The sequence below is a fragment of the Anabas testudineus genome, chromosome 2, assembly GCF_900324465.2.
Source record: "Anabas testudineus chromosome 2, fAnaTes1.2, whole genome shotgun sequence".
NCBI lineage: Eukaryota > Metazoa > Chordata > Actinopteri > Anabantiformes > Anabantidae > Anabas > Anabas testudineus.
The window spans coordinates 13,924,198-13,940,540 of NC_046611.1; the positions used below are offsets into that span (position 1 = coordinate 13,924,198).

General features: G+C 41.6%; 2 protein-coding genes across 5 annotated transcripts; one reads left to right on the forward strand and one right to left on the reverse strand.

Annotated features, from left to right (window-relative positions):
* Positions 1-140: 140 nt before the first annotated feature.
* LOC113163528 (zinc finger protein 708-like) lies at positions 141-4,881 on the forward strand. 2 transcript variants are annotated; one of them, XM_026362262.1, is made up of 4 exons: positions 141-277; positions 1,050-1,270; positions 2,737-3,066; positions 3,284-4,881. In XM_026362262.1, exons 2-4 carry the CDS (start codon positions 1,063-1,065, stop codon positions 4,714-4,716), a joined length of 1,971 nt encoding a protein of 656 aa, XP_026218047.1. In that variant the 5' UTR covers positions 141-277; positions 1,050-1,062; the 3' UTR covers positions 4,717-4,881. The 2 variants fall into 2 exon arrangements, with proteins under 2 accessions (XP_026218047.1, XP_026218048.1); XM_026362263.1 differs by having other exon boundaries at positions 3,311-4,881.
* Positions 4,882-7,724: 2,843 nt separating this feature from the next.
* On the reverse strand, positions 7,725-15,680 carry chodl (chondrolectin). 3 transcript variants are annotated; one of them, XM_026362327.1, is made up of 8 exons: positions 15,604-15,680; positions 10,017-10,192; positions 9,755-9,933; positions 9,499-9,656; positions 9,318-9,368; positions 9,061-9,144; positions 8,874-8,970; positions 7,725-8,307 (listed from the first exon to the last, which is right to left on the reverse strand). In XM_026362327.1, the coding sequence occupies exons 1-8, from the start codon at positions 15,617-15,619 to the stop codon at positions 8,226-8,228; spliced, it is 843 nt and encodes a 280-aa protein (XP_026218112.1). In that variant the 5' UTR covers positions 15,620-15,680; the 3' UTR covers positions 7,725-8,225. The 3 variants fall into 3 exon arrangements, with proteins under 3 accessions (XP_026218112.1, XP_026218111.1, XP_026218110.1); XM_026362326.1 differs by lacking the exon at positions 15,604-15,680 and adding an exon at positions 13,756-13,953 and having other exon boundaries at positions 7,725-8,304; XM_026362325.1 differs by lacking the exon at positions 15,604-15,680 and adding an exon at positions 13,756-13,953.
* Positions 15,681-16,343: the final 663 nt, after the last annotated feature.

A 16,343-nucleotide genomic window follows, 5' to 3' on the forward strand; every position in this document is an offset into this window, starting at 1 on the left:
GTGTGTGTGTGTGTGTGTGTGTGTGTGTGTGTGTGTGTGTGCAGCAGCACTTGGGTCACAGTGAGCTGCAGTTCCAGTTCCGGCCTGTGGCGGCAGCGCTAACCTGTTTAGACCTGCGGAACCGGATGGAAAACAGAAGAAGAAGTGTTTCCGGTGTGGCCCGATGTTTAGGCGGTGTTTTGATATTTTGTGGAAGTTAAACATTTCATTTTTTGTTAAATCTGCTTCTGAACCTTATTCAAAACGTCCCTCACTCCACCGACTGAGCCGCTGTCAGGTAAACCGGACACCGTAACCTCACCTGTCGGGGTTTGTTGTAGGAAGGAGAGACGTTAAATAGCGGGTGTTAGCATTTTGCTAGTGCTAGCATGTGAAGATCAACAGAGGAAGTTGAGTGTTTTATGTTTAACTAACAGACACAAACACGGTTTAATGTGTGGACATGCACACGGCGCAAATAATACACAGACCGAAGACAACTCCGTCTGTAGGACAGTCTCATTACATTATTAATATCTCCATAGACATGGTTATCAGTCATATGTTATATTCAATGGTTAATGTGTGTGACACGCCAGTAGCACTTGTTTCCAGGACCAAGTAAAGCTAGCTACCTACATTCTGACAAGAATACTTAATATCCATGCAGTATTACTACCACTAAAACTAAATACCACAGAGACGCAGTGACCGTGTGTAACAGTATTTGCTGGCACATTTTCTGACAGAGATGAACGTACACAGAGGTCTGCAGCACAGTTTCCATTTCAAAAGGTTCATGTGACATAAAACTGTGTGTAGCACAGGATCAGACTCAGTCTCATCCACACATTAAGGAGTCAACTAATTTTCAGATTAAGAAATCAGTAGACTCAACCTTACATAAATTCGATATTCACTCTGGGTTCACCAAACTGATAGCTGGGTAGAAATTATTGTTTGTACCTGTTGGTTCTGGCATGTGGCTGTGCAGCTGATCCAAACCCACCTACTGCTGGCTAATGGGAACAGTGTTCACGTCCGCTCACCTGTTTGTTTTCCCCTTTAAGGTGAGTTCCTAAGATGTCGACTGAACTCCTGGAGCCCTCTGCAGAAGCAGAGCAGCTCTGTGTATTCCTGCTCAGAGCTGAAGGAGAGGAGGTGAAGAAGAGGGAGGTTGGCTGTCAGTGGGAGAGTCCAGAGGAGGAGAGGAAGGAGGTGGGCTGTCAGAGTGAACCAGCAGAGAGGAAAGACGCTGCCGTCCAGGTGGATTTCAGCTGGACACCAACAGGTGAGTCAGAACATGGAGTTTAGCGTTGTCATTCTTATGGATGGTTCTAAAGACTACAATACCTATGAGCCTCTGCTGTTGTTTCTCTAAAGTCACAACTGGTCAGAGGCAAAAGAGCTGAAAGGTGTATGATGGGTTGTTTCTTGCAGAAGTGTAGTTAATGTCTCCCTAATGACCACCAATGACGTTTGAAGTTTTCTAACAGCTGTTAAAAGTCACAGTGACATGTTTCTGAAACAAGGAGGCATTAAACAGGTTAATGCCTCCTTGTTTCTGAAACAAGGAGGCATTAAACAGGTTAATGTCTGTCTGTCTTTAAGAAGGTGAGAGCCAATTAGGTCTAAATGGAAAAAAAAACAGAGCTGCTTAGTAAACAGCACTTAGTCTTTCCAGTAGGTCTCTGTAGGGCTAAAAAGTAAATTGTCTCCTTGGCATCATTTTAAAAAGCTTCTGCAATGTCACAACCTTTTTTCTCATCCACAGTTGGACTGCTGCACAAACTCTTAATCCCTAAGATTCTCCATAGGGTTCAGATTGGGACCCTATGGTGGCCACTCTATATGTGAAAATGATGTGTCATGTTCCCTGAACCACTCTTTGATGAATCCTGTCATTGTCATCTTGAAATACGCCCGTGTTACCAGGAAAGAAAAAATCCATTGATGTAATAACCTGGTCATTCAGTATATTCAGGTAGTCAGACCTCATTCTTTGTGCACATTACGTTGCTGAACATAGACCTGACCAAATTCAGCAACCCAAAATCATAGCACTGCCCCCACAGGCTTGTACAGTAGGCACTAGACATGATGGGTGCACCACTTCACCCACCTCTCTTCTTACCCTGATGCTCCCATCCCTCTGGAACAGGGGAAATCTGGACTTATCAGACCACATGACCTTCTCCCATTTATCCAGAGTCCAGTCTTTGGTTTTCTCTGAGGTGTGTTGTCCCAATCCCTTGTGTTACCATTCACAGTGTGCTTGTGGAAATGCTCTTCCTTTCAATATAAACATAGCTGTGAGTTCTGCTGTTGATTTTCTACAAATTGATTTCACCAAATGTTTAAGTGATCACTGATCATATTTTATTTCGACCACATTTGTTCTTCGGAGGATATGGTTCCCTGTTGTCCCTCCAGTTTTTAATATTGCACAGTTCTTAACCCAGTTTTAGTAGTTTCATCAATCTCCTTAGATGTTTTCTTTGCAATGATGCATAGAAAGAATTTGACCTTTCTGAAACTGATTAACATCTTTTCCTCGACCACAGGATGTGTCTTCAGACATGGTCGTTCAAGAAATTAGAAGATACTCACTGCATCAGTTAGGGTCCGTTAAATTGACAGCTGAAACATAATCATCCATGCAATAATTATCTTTGCTTAGTTAAATCCAGTTGGTGACTTTTTTTTGGATGGCCAAAAGTTTAGTTACACCAATCTTATCCAACTGTGTGTCTGCAGGCTCGTCTGAGATGCTGCTGCAGTGTTTGTCTGTCAGGCCTGATGGGCCAGACGGGGGCGCCCTGTTGCAGCATTGCACCACCAATCGGACCAGAACCAGAACCATCAAACCCGCTATCAGACTCTCCCCCAACCTCACCGAATCAAGGTCCAAGACCCAGAGGAGACCTCTTCCTCAGAACCCCACAAAAAATCCACCCAAACGCCACCGGCGCCACAGAGTTTCATCTAATCCTGATCAACAGGACGAGGAGGATGATGATGACGATGAAGAAGATGAGGAGGTGGTGGAAGACACAGGTGACCCAGCCTGGACTCCACCTGAAGGAGGTGAGTGTCTATCTATCTATCTATCTGTCTATCTATATAGTCGTATTGTATATAACTTAATTCCGATTTTTACATTCATATTCAAATACATTTAGTAGCTATTTTTATAAATGTATGAAATATTCAATCAACATTTACTTTCATTCATACTTTTATTTTATAATTTGTTGTTATTACTTTTTTTTTTTTTTCATTGAATACTCTGTCTGGTCCACAGATGTCATCTCTCACCTATCTCCCTCAGCACTCGATGATGTCCGGCTAAACCCAGAGTCCCAGCATGGACCTCTGCATATGGTGAAGCTGGAGCCTGACAGCACCATGTGTGACGTTTGTGGTAAAGTGATGAAGAATAAGTCGAGTCTGGCGCGACACTCCTTCATCCACACGGGGAAGAAGCCGTTTGCATGCCACCTGTGCGACCTGCGCTTCAACCGCCGTGACAACCTGCAGCACCACCTTAACCGTCTGCACCCCAATGGCATCACCAAACTTGAGAAGCAGCGCGAGGTTCAGGCCTGGCTGTGCGCGGTCTGCGGTAAAACTTTTAACTGCAGGTCCAGACTAAAAACACATGAGGTCATTCATTCAGGGGTTAAACCACATCGCTGCGACCTCTGCCCCAAAGCCTACATGAGGACCAATGATCTTGAGCACCACAAGAAGATCGCCCACGTGGAAGGCGCTGTAGAGCCTCAGCGGCCAAGCTTGCTGCTTTGCGACCACTGTGGGAAAGAGTTTAAATGCAGGTCACAGCTCGCCATCCACTACCAGACTCACACGGGCGAGCGGCCGCACCTCTGTGACATCTGTGGGCGTAAGTTTGGCCGACAGTACCAACTGAAACGTCACAAGATCCTGGTCCATGCTAATCGAGTGAATGGGGAGGAGAGCTTGCCGCTTGACGCTCCGTTCACTTGCAGTGTTTGCGGAAAGCGTCTAAAGTCTGAGGCGCTGCTCGCTGCTCACTCCCGCATCCACAGTGGTGACAAACCTCACCGCTGTGGCATCTGTCTGCGTAGCTTCCAGCGCGCCACCTGTCTGAAGCAGCACCATATACGTGTTCACCTGAAGGTCAAAGTCAATGATGCAGTGCATGCCGCAGGACGCAGGAAGAGCACGATGACAAAGGCGTTCCCATGTCCCATCTGCAGCAAAGTCTTTAAATTCAAGTCCCTGTTGACGAGTCACTCGATGATCCATAGCGACATCAGACCATACGCCTGTGACTACTGCAGCCGCAGCTTCAGGCGCCTCAGTCACCTGAAGAGGCACTGCGAAGTCGTCCACGCCAATGGAGCGCGCCTGCCACAGACCTTTGTCTGCCACATCTGTGGCAAAGACAAGAAGTGCCGCTCACAACTCGCCAGACATGTCATCATCCACACCGGGGAACGTCCTTACGCTTGTGATCTTTGCAGCGCCCGCTTCAACCGCAGCGGCAACCTGCAGCAACACAAGAAGCGCATGCACGGCGTGGGAAAGCCTCCGGCCCAGGAGCCCCCGCCCATCCTGTTTGATGACGATATGACGCCGGCTCTGATGTACAAACAGGAAGAGACAGTTACATCAGTCGACTCTGCAGTGGAGCAGTTGGAGACTGTGACGAGTGACGACACAGACGCTGTCCAGCAGCTTGACGCTACCTAACACATGTCCGGACTGAGCCTTGTTTCTTTAAGACACTTAAAGTGCTAAAACCAAACTGAAAGTGGGCACATAGCGATATTGGGTAAATGGAACCTGCAGACATCAGATCTGGGAACGTGGTGCAGACTGTGGCGAATGAATTAAACAAGTGAAATGAAGATTAAATCAGACTCTTTTTATTGGTACATTAATCAAACTGTGAACGAGATTAGAGACAGATAATCTGAATTAAACATCAACCTGATTCACAAATTTAAAACTGTTTCTTATCTGAAATTTAGGTCTTTGAATCAGTTTTTTCATCTGGGTTAATGTTGCTGATCTGGAGCTTTTCTATGAAACCCTTTTGCTGCCACATATATTCAGTTTTTACTCTGTGTCTTAAGCAAATCGAGGCAGCTGACTGGATGAATCCTAAATTAAACAGACAGATTCTGGAGTCACAGGAAATAGTTTTATTTATGACGAACTCTAGATTTTTTTTGTTGCTGCTTTGTCAATGAGCTGAAGAACCACAATAACAAATACAAAACACACAGACATGGCTACACAGGGTGTGGATGTTTTTCTGCTGATAAACTGAGAGGTGTTTCCATGGTGACAGGAACCAAAAACTACTTTGGAAGTTTCCCATTAATCACACTTAATTAAGGACCGGTTAGTGAATTGATTGGTGGATTCTAATGAGGAATTTTTACTGAGTCTACAGGGATTTTAACAGAGGGGAATTAAACTAAAAGTAACAAAATGTAAAATATTAAACGAGTGCTAATCTTCCAGTTGAAGAGATCTGGGTTAAAACTCATCTAAAGTAAATTTATGTTGTACAAGTTGATTTACTGGAGTTACACTGGAGCTCTATTGAACAAATCAAACATGTATTTACGATACATTTATAGTACATTCTGTTACATGTGTGTCCTGGCGTGGATACATTTACTGTTGTTAAATCAATATCAAGTAAAATAGTTATGTTTCTGGGTTTTAATCAATGGATAGATTTATTTTATTTTTTTTTTTATGCCTCATTAAAATCTACCCCGGCAAATAAATCATAGCTCAATGTGGCACACACCAATAGATTTGGCTGCTGAAGACTAAACATTGTAATTTCAACATTTAATTATTTAATTAGACTGTATAAATAAATACACATGTAAGATGGCCTACATTTCCTGTACAATGTTTTCACCCCCTTTGGAAATTTTTACTTTTTATTCTTTTATGATATTCAATCAATGTCAATTATAAAACTCACATCACCTAAATCATCAGTGGTGCAACCAGAAGTCACACAGTTACCTGGAGATCACCCGAGTGCAGTGACCATCGTATAAATAGGAGGTGGAAGGTCCAGATACTGGTGGATCACTATCCTGGTCAAAAACAATGAAGACAAAAGGACAGTCCAAAAATCTCAGTGATAAAGGTTTATGCAAAACACTTACACAGAATATAAGAATATTTCCGAGTCACTGCACTCAGGGGAAAGGGGGGACTTATTTTTAGAGTGTTAGATTTTAAATTGATATAACTTTGTGGGAAAAATAATCTGTCACTTAACATTTTATTATTTGTACATTTTAGTTAAAAAAAAGAAAAATACCATGACTCAGTGTTACAAAATAAAAAGGTGAAAAGGCTCCGTACAAACAACAGTGAGAACTGTATTTGGTAAATGTTAGGCATTTAAAAAGTTTCCACAGCTGTGAAACACAGAAAACCCAAAGCATGAACAAATTTTAACCAGAGTAGAGACACGTAACGGACAAAACATGTCAGTGATCAATGGGTCAGAAACACAAGTGGAAAATAAAGAAACTGAAATGTACAGAAAACACTGTCAACCAAAAAGGATTAAACCAGAGCACAATACAGCTGATCTTTATCATGGTCAAGAATCCAGTAAAACCAGCACAGTAACAGACTACGATGTAACTGGGAACATGTTCATGTTTAAACTTTTACTTCTGCATCCACAGCAGGTGCTAACAAAGAAAACACATTAATAACTAGTTCCATTAGAGTCTGTGGAAAACCAGGTCAAACTTCTTTATTTACTGGTTCTACTGGGTCAGTAAGTGGTGGGTCAACATTTAGGTAACGTTTGTTTTCTTTACAACATTAAATTTGTTGTTTACTTTTATTTTATTCTTTACAAAAATAATCATTTTTACATTTTACTTTTTGTCCAGTTTTAATCAGTGAGTTTTAGACTCTAGCTCTTTATGCTAAGCTAGCAGACCGATATCACTCGCAGACTAAATGTATTTGAAAAAAATGTCGGATTGCTCCTTTAACCAGTCAGCTCTCGGCGTCTCTGTCTGGTTTGTAATCAGCAGAGTTTACATGTTCCAAATTAGACTACTATACGTTTGTTACCTATGTTTATGTAGATTTATACCAAAACCTGATGCAGAAGGACTTTAAGTGGTTTAGTCTCAATCCTAGTCTCAGTCTTTGTGATGAAAATAAAGCAGAATTCTTATAACATTAAACACGTTAACACGAGGATGTTCACACATCATGGACCAACATGAAGTCAGTTGTGTGTTTGGACTGTAGATAAAATGTTTCTCTAAACCAGAACTAACGACTTAATGATGCTAACGTGTTTCAGATGAAATAGATGTGAGCTATTTAAGTCTCCATGTTTCTGTCTTTCAGTTCTTTCATCTCTCTCTTTCAATTAATGGATCTGTTAAATCAACCCCCCACCTCCGCCCGTGGTGCAGCTGCTCCATCAGCTCACTGTGAGATCAAACGCACCCCAGCAGTGACTCCATCTCCCTGTGGGACGCTTCATTTCCTCTCAGCTGCAGATCACTCCCACTTCATTAACTCTACACGTTTAATTAAACATCAAACTGGAGGGTGGGGGGTGGTGGGATCTGACAGGCTGGAACATGATGCTTGCAGGAAACACAGGTGAGACACCAGGTGAACACACAGACCAATCAGATCTGACGAAGAAGTAGAAAAGAGTAGGATGGATGGGGGGGGGGGGGGGGGGGGGGGGGGGGATAAGAAAAGATTCAAGAGTGGAAATAACAAGGAATAAAGAGAAAAAAGGAAGTAAGACGAATTGTATGGAGGAAAAGAAGGATAGAAAGGAAGCAAGGAGACAGAAGTGAGAAAGAAAAGAAAGTGGAGAGAAGATTAAAGTAGGAAAAGGAAGCGTCAAGACTAATTAATAAGAAGAGAAGGAAAGAAAGTGGTTAGAAAGGAGGGAGAAAGACGGGAGTTAATGGAAACGGAAAGAGAAAAAGTGCAAAATAAATTAAAAAAGAAAAGAGGAAGAAAGGATTTGTGCAGTAGAGTAGAGTACGCTGTAGTACAGGTGTAGTATAAATACACTAAGCTGCATCTTCAGATATATAAATAATAAAAATAAGTAAAAGCCTTAATGATGACGTCATCATCCATTTGCTTTTGACGATGACTGTTTAAGCCATGAAGTTATGTCATCCAGCATAGGGCGTGTGTGTGTGTGTGGTGGGGGGGAGGGGTCACACATCCATGCTGTCGGTTTTCGGTGCCCTGGAGATCCACAGGTTTGATTGGTCAGTAGCCGTCTTGGTGCGCGGTCTACTGAGGGAGAAAATAGGGACCTCATCAACATCAGCAGCATCAGCTTGTAAACAACATATAAAATAATGAGGCCGCGTTTCAAACCAATCCTAGTTCAAATTTTAACTGAATTTACAGAAGATGTGGAGATTTATTCTGGTTCATAATCGTCGAGTTGAAAATAACATTTGTTCCTAATCGCAAGGAGGGTGGAGACGGACGATAGCATGTGCACATCATCACTATCAAACCGAGTGTGCCTTTGCAAGATATTTCCAATTTGTAAGTGATGGGTAACAAAATAAAGACGTTGACCTGATTATAGTGAACATGCAGTACAGAGATATGTTGTGTATGAATGGAAAATCCAGATTCAGCAGGTTGGAAACACGTGAACTGATGCCAGAGACCGACTCTCGCACTATGAGGCTCGGAGCCAGCAGCTGCTGTAAATCAGCTCCTGTTAACAAGACGTCTGAGTGTTTGACCCGTCATAATCACTGAGTAAGCACTGCAAACACACACTATAAAAACTGCATCGTCAGCAGCAGGAGGAGAGGGGGCTGCTGGGAGTTGTAGTGTCCCACCTTCTACTGAGCATCTGAAAACAACATGTCCCTGAAGCCACCAGGATGAGCAGCAGCAGGGGGATGGTGGGAATAATCACGTAGATCAGTAACATGCCTGAAGAGAGACAGATGGACAGTTAAATACTGGACCAGACTGATCCAGACTACATCAAACCAGATCAGTCCAGACTAGATCTATTTGTACCTGAAGCTCCAGCCATGGTGACCTGAGGGGTGACCTCTCCTCTGTCTGCAGCGTGAGTAACAATCCCTCCACCTGTTGTCGTTACTGAGGAGACACAACAACACACAGTCTCGTGTCAAGGTGGCGCTGCAGGAAAATCAGGAACGGTTCATCTTCTGGGAACCATGAATAGTCTGGAGCACACCAGCAGTACTCAGCTCAGTACTCTTCAGCACTCAGAAGTAATGTTTTAACCTTTAAAGGAATTCCCTTCTCACCTGTGCCCCGCCCTGCAGGTGTGTCACTGTGTTCCTTCACAAGATGGCTCTCTGAGAAAAGAAAAACAATGGAGGTACAAAAGAATAAAGAAAGAGAAAAACATGAAATGAAAGAACTAAAGAAGACAGTGATGACACCTGGTTTGTTTATCAGAGACTAAATCTGATTGGCTGATGTTACCTGGCTGGTACTTGCAGATGAAGTTGTGTTTCATGTTGCAGCGGTCGTCGTTCCATTGGTAAAGATAAGGCCCCCCCAGACCAGACGGTGCAGTTGGCTGATGGTACATGACGACGCACGCCTCTCCTCCACAGGACGGCTCGTCAAAGTACCAGTTCCTGCATCATCATCAACAACAGTAACACGAGTCAAACAGCCAACAGAGTGGTTTAAGGTTGTTTTAGATATTGAACTGCTGTTTGTTTATCACACCCACCTGAAAGAGGCAGGGCTGCCATCGGTCCACTGGTACAGCTGTGGACAGGAAGGGAAGGTGTTGCTGTGTTCGGGATGAGTCTGATCTGCTCCGTCCACCCGAGTGAGACCAATCCAGAAATCCCCGTCTGCTATACCTCCTCCTCTTTCTGCACCGCCCACTGCTCCTGAACGCAGCTTCTGGAGAGGAGGAGGAAGAAGAGTAGAATGAGGGGAAGATAGAAAGAGAGAAGGAGATGAAGAAGACCAGGTGCCTGTCTCACCTGCAGCAGGTTCTCGATGTCTGTCTGCTCAGTGGGGCTCTCGATGCTGAGCAGAGATCCTCCATCCATCTCGCAGGCCTGACGCGCCTCCCTGAATGCAACACGACTCGAAATGTCGTGAAAATATGCAATCTTGTAGCAGGGACGCTGTGGATCATCTAAACACACCGTTTGACCTGGGAGACAAAGACAGGGGGCTGAGTGACAGCTGATGTCTGTCTTCACATCCTAACTAGAAGACTCCCCGTGGAAATATCCCTACTCAGGGGGGTTTATCGTGCATCATCCTTGAGCGGGAAGCCTGATCGCTTCCTCTGAGGATTTCGATCTGGATGATCCTCTTAATCCCTAATTAGAAGCCTTTAGATTGGATTAATCCCTAAAAGACTTTCTACTTACCAGATCAAGCAACCACATCACTTTCTACTTGTGAAGATTTTGTTTGTCCAGAATACTAATAATTAATTACTGTTTGGTACTAAGACATAAACATGTTGTTTCTGAATGAAAAGAATCGCTGCATGAAGTAATATATAATGCAATAATGTGAACTCACTGAGACAACATGTTATATTGGTGCCTTCTTATGGAGAATAATGTTAATGTGTTATCTTCAACACTGGTGAAAACCTTTCCCATTCAGCTCTATGGGGAATTTCGTTTGGTAAAATGATGCAGTTTTGGAGGAAAAAGACTCTGGTTCCCTGCAATGTGATGTCATTCAGCTGTATTGAACAATCACGTACATGCAAACACACTCTCCTGGTGGGTTAGTGTGTAACATGATCTTCGTAGTTGTTTACTTTAAGTTCACCTCACAGATGAAACACTGTGAGGTGAAAATGTTTCAGTCTATATTTGTATATTCATGTCTTCGGGTGTTACTAATCACAAGTTGTGGTTGGCTGAGGTTTATGTGTTTAACTGGATCATATTTTCATTGTCTCACTGGAACATGAAACACCTGACCCCCACCGACCCCTGGGTTATGAAAACATTGTGTCTGAGGTTTTACTGCATTAATCCAAACCACCACTTTCCTTTGACCATAACCAAAAGCTGTCTGAGTCGAGACAGAACCAGTTTAATGACACTGTCATCGCTGCGACTTTTTGTCTGGGAACATATTTGTTACTGTTCCGTGCATTTACTTCCTCAATATGTTGGTAAAAAAATTGTATCATCACAATTTTTGTCGCAGTTAAGCTGAATAACAGTGAGAGTTTAAAGTTAATTTAAATTTTAAGGGAACAATCTGAGCTGCGTCCATCTGTCTTTAACTAGGAAGGTTCCTGCTTCCTCAATGTACCTTCCATCAACATTTCTTGGACCATCAGTGTGTCATCATTAAATTAGTGCCAGGATCACTGTGCAGTGAACTGGTATCTGTCCAGAGAAAAAACTGCAGCTAAAAACACTGACAGTGTGTGTTTCTGTGTATCTGCAGTGATTAATAGTCAGCCTGGTTAAAACAGCCTCACACACACACACACACACTCAGAGCTACTTTAAGTGATTAGCTGGATTCTCTTCTGCACCATCATCACTTTACTGTTAAAGCCACTAAAGAGCTCCATATATAACTGTCTACTAGCAGCCTCTCTCTCCCCCGCTCTGCCTCTCTCCCTTAAAATCAGATTTGCTTCATTGGCATCACCATCATTATACAGTACAGTGCAGTTCTGCCAACGCAGGTTATAAGTCAAAGAGTTTTAGCACAAAGACAACAAATTGTTTATAAATGGCTGCGTGGTATAATCTAATAAAAGAAGCCAAACTGAAAATAAAGAATAAATGAATAGAACTATCAGTTCAGATACTTAGTGTACAGTACAGTAGTTTAATCTCTTTAAATGCAATAAAGGGAAAAAAGACATTAGAGGAGGAGGTAGATTTTAAAGAGCTCAGAACCGTTTCCTGTGATTAGACTAATGCGTCTTTTCTGTCTGCATCACAACAAATCGTCAGGTGGAGAAAATACAACACAGTAGAGAAGAAGGAAAAACTGAGTCTGACTGGAGTTAGACTGTCATTAAATCAGGTCAGATGCTCCCGTTTACAGCAGCATTTCAAAAAGGTGAATATGTGATTCTATTTAAAATATGTCAAGAACCTCAGCGTCAGTAATTTAGTGAAACTTGTCATTTTAAAGATTTATAGTTTTTTATATTGCTGTGTAGTCTGTATTGTAACAAGGCCCAAAATTACAACATTACGACAACCTGACGATGCACCATAACCTCCAAATTAAATACAGCCTGGCAGTGTGTGTTTCCAGAAACCCAGATAGGACATGCAGACTCCACATAGAAAGACCCTAGCTGTGAGGCAACAGTACTAACCGCCACCCAGAAGTCCAAGTTTTAGAGTCAGGTTCAAACTATTAAAATTCTTCTATTTGAAATGTTTGACCTCTTTCTGCTGCCATCCCATCTCCAGATATGAAGAACTACGTAGCAGTGCCGCAAACTATGGACTGGCGCATTTAGTTTGAATCAACACTGCACCAAGCTACACCCTACTAACCACATCCTGCCACTTCAATTTACCACAGTTTATGTCAGTAATTCAGTCTGACCAGCCACTCGGTCATTTTAGTATATTAAGAGGCCACTTCAGCAACCACCTCAACTTCATTCAGTGCTTCTGATTAAACTATTGCTTCAACTCCTCTCAGAACTTTGTTTCATGTTCTAGTTTAAACTAACTCCTCAGTTCTGTTTAGTTTGAACCGTCACATCACATCCACTCCATTCAGTTTTATAACAATCCAGTTTCAGTGTTTCAGCTGCCACTTCAGCTCTAGATATGATCCTCACAGAGGATATGTCTCCTGCAGCGGGACCAATGAAACTCCACAGGAATAAAGAAAAGAACGTTAAAAGAAGAGAAGAAACAGTGTGAAATGTGAATTCTTCATTTGCATCTGCCACTTTAACTTCTGTCAGTTTCAATAACATGATGTTAATGAAGATTGATGTGAACATGAGAACAAACAGATGAAATATCAAATTAAGTAAAACAATTACTTTCCTATTAGTTGTTCCTGTTTGGATTCTTCAGGGTTTTAAAGAGTTCAAATATTCGTAAATGTGTAAATAATACTAAAGGTACTTTTTAAAATAATTTTATAATAATATATGAAATAGTTTATTATAATATATTAAACATTTATTTTATCCAATTATCTGCACAATGTAGAGGGCCACAGGAACAAATAAAGTTTAAAATGTACTGTATAACATGAAGTGAAAATTTATCTAACCATGAATTACTGATAGATAGATATAAATTATTTTTTTAACTTGAACATAAAACTGAGAAATTAGGTAAAATGTACAAATAAACCTGACAGATGGTCATTTATTGTATCTAAAAAAACACCTCATGGTTTAAATGAGGTGTAACTTTGAGTTGATCTAAAAGTTGGGTTTTAATTGATCAGTTAGAAGATATGTGGAATGAATTATGAATCTGTTAATTAACACTTAATTAAAAAAAAACACTAACAAAGCCACTGAACCAGCACCAACATGTAAAATAACCTTTGTCTTTAAGTTGAGCAGATGTTATTTGCCTAATTAGTATTAAAATTAATTTAGTCAGAATTTGAACTCAAACTGTCAAAGTGGTGAAATAACACACAGGTTTAAGAAAACACCTAAAGAAACAAGAACCAATGTCTAATCTGAACTATTTATTTGTATCTTCTTATTTAGTTTTTATTTTGTTAACTCACCGCTGACCACCCGGGCTCCATTCAACCGGGTAACTGTTATCGCCATGACAACGCCGAACATCAACGCTGTCATCATTATGAAAATATACAAATTAAAAAAATTAAATAAATTAATTTCACTTTTTTTTTTTTTTACAAAATTTCAGAATAAAAGTCCAGAAGCTCCATTTTTCCTGCAGTAGCCTCCGTCGTTCTTGTTTCTTGTCAGTCTGATGGGAGAAAGTGTTTCTATCTGCAAACGCTGCTACATCCTCTCTCTCTCTCTCTCTCTCTCTCTCTCTCTCTCTCTCCCCTCCCTCCTCCCTCATTGATCCTCCCCACAGAGCCCCAGATGTAACCTCCTCTTTCATTAAGCCCTGGGGGGCCACACACCGCTCAGTTTAATTCACTTAAAGGGACGAGGAGCTGGTTGGTTCCCAGCAGAGCAGCTGATCAATAGATGAAACACCCCCCACCCCCTGTTCCTCTGATATCAGCTGCAGTTATGACCAACACTTTCTCTTCATTGATCCATGTGAAGAGGAATTTTCACCTCGCATCACATCACTCTCACTGCTGGACTGGTTTAGTGGCATTAATCACCAGCATATAGTATACGTGGGGATGTGTTTTCAGTGGTGTGGGGGTGGGATACAGGCATGTGTGTGTTCACATTTACACAGACAGCTGATATTTACTATTGTTACACATAAAATGTGGACGACAGAACATAGTTCATGTGACGGAGCACATTTTAACCTGCAACAAGCTCTGCTGCTGCTGACTAAACAAAAACACGTTATTTGAGGCTGTGATGTCATCTTATGTCTGTGGTTGTTCACTTTAGGTCAATCTGCATAAATCATGTTGATTTGTATTTAGCATTTGTGCTAAGTTAGTCTAGCAGTTTCTCATTCAGAGGTAAAGAAAATGAGGTCAAGGTTTTTTGTTGCCTTCAGCCAGAAGAAGAACCAGCTGTCAGAAAGAGCTGAGATCATCATCATCATCTTCGTCATCATCAGACTGGTCATATTTGCAGTTGAAGCTAAAACTGTTTCTGTCTTTTGAGTTGGGGTCACTTTATGTGTTCGGTTAAACTCAACGTACTTTTGTGTACAGAACTAGTTACTACAAATACATGTACTGGATATTTTTATACTGAATTGAAAACGAATCAGAAGTTATATCAGATACTCTGTACAGAAACAGTGGAAACTATTTTTTTTTTTTTTTTTTTTTTTGCTGGATTTTGTTTTTTTTAAGAATATGATTTCCTAAGAGCCTCGGTTGTTTGTGGGCTTGTTTGACAGAAGAGGTGGGCGACAGGGAGAGAGAGTCAGACATGTTCATCAGAACATTGAAATATTAACTTTATTAACAGATACCTGTTTTGTCACACTTGCAGTTTCAGCTATGTTGACTCTGTCATGAGTTACTTCAGTGTTCTGTTTTAACTTTCTGATTTAAACTGGGACTTGTATTTTACCATGCAAGACCACGATCTGTCTTCAGAGAGAAACGACTGATAATACACATGGGCAGACTTTAGCACAGAAGCAGCCTCCTTATATGGCCTCAGTTCAGAGAACCAAACTTTATGGAAAGAAACCCTCTAATCTCATCACACCATACTGACTCTCCACTTCCTGCAGCTTCCTACTTCGTTAGCAGTTCATGAGGGATTTCTGGTGTCAGCGCCTGGTGCTGTTCTGTCCTGTTAGTCTCTGATGGAACCTCTCTGACAGTCTGACAGCTGTCCTCACTCATTGGTGATGCAGCTTAGAGAGCAAACAGCTTCAGTCCAACATCAAGCTCAGCTAATCTGAGATTGAAAATATAAAACCAAGTATAAATATGAAAATGTTTTACCCAGATGTCCAGTCATTAGTCAGTGATCTTGCTGGGTGATTCATCAGGATGGAAATCTTTACGATCGTTTCTAAGCGTGAGGAAAACGTGTGCAGAGATGGGACAAAAGCAGTTTATTATTCGTCTGATGGAAAACGGAAATCAATGGAGCCTGAGCTGCTTTCGATGTTGCTCACTAGTATGGGTTAGTGTATGCGTACGGTCCCTGAACGCAGCACGGAAACATTAAATGGACCGCAGCTGTTTAAATGGCTGCTCTAATCTGACTTTTACCTTCTCACCTCCGTCATCCATCATCTTCTTTTTCTGGATGTTTCTTCAATCTGCCCCCTCCCTCTGGTCTCTTCATGTTTTAATTATAAAAGAAAAATGAAAAAAAAAAAAGTTAAACATTTTATAAGGCTAATTATTAATGAGGAAACCCTTTGTGTTGAGCTGAGAACAGTTGTACTAATGTGGCAAACGAGGGAGCATTCACACGTTCTTTAGGTGAGTTTAGTATCTGAACATCTGCAGTTGTTGTTGTTTCCAGGTTCCAATAGGTACCAACAGCCAGAAAGAACTTTCCTTAGAGACCTGTCAGTCTTAGTCAAACATGGTGGAGGCAGCGTGATGGTGTGGGGGGGCGTTAGAGATGGTAAAATAGGAGATTTGTACAGAGTAGAAGGAAAAGCTATCACTTTGGAGCTACCTGGTCTGCCAGGCTAGAAATGCTCTGTCTGAAGAACACATTCATCATT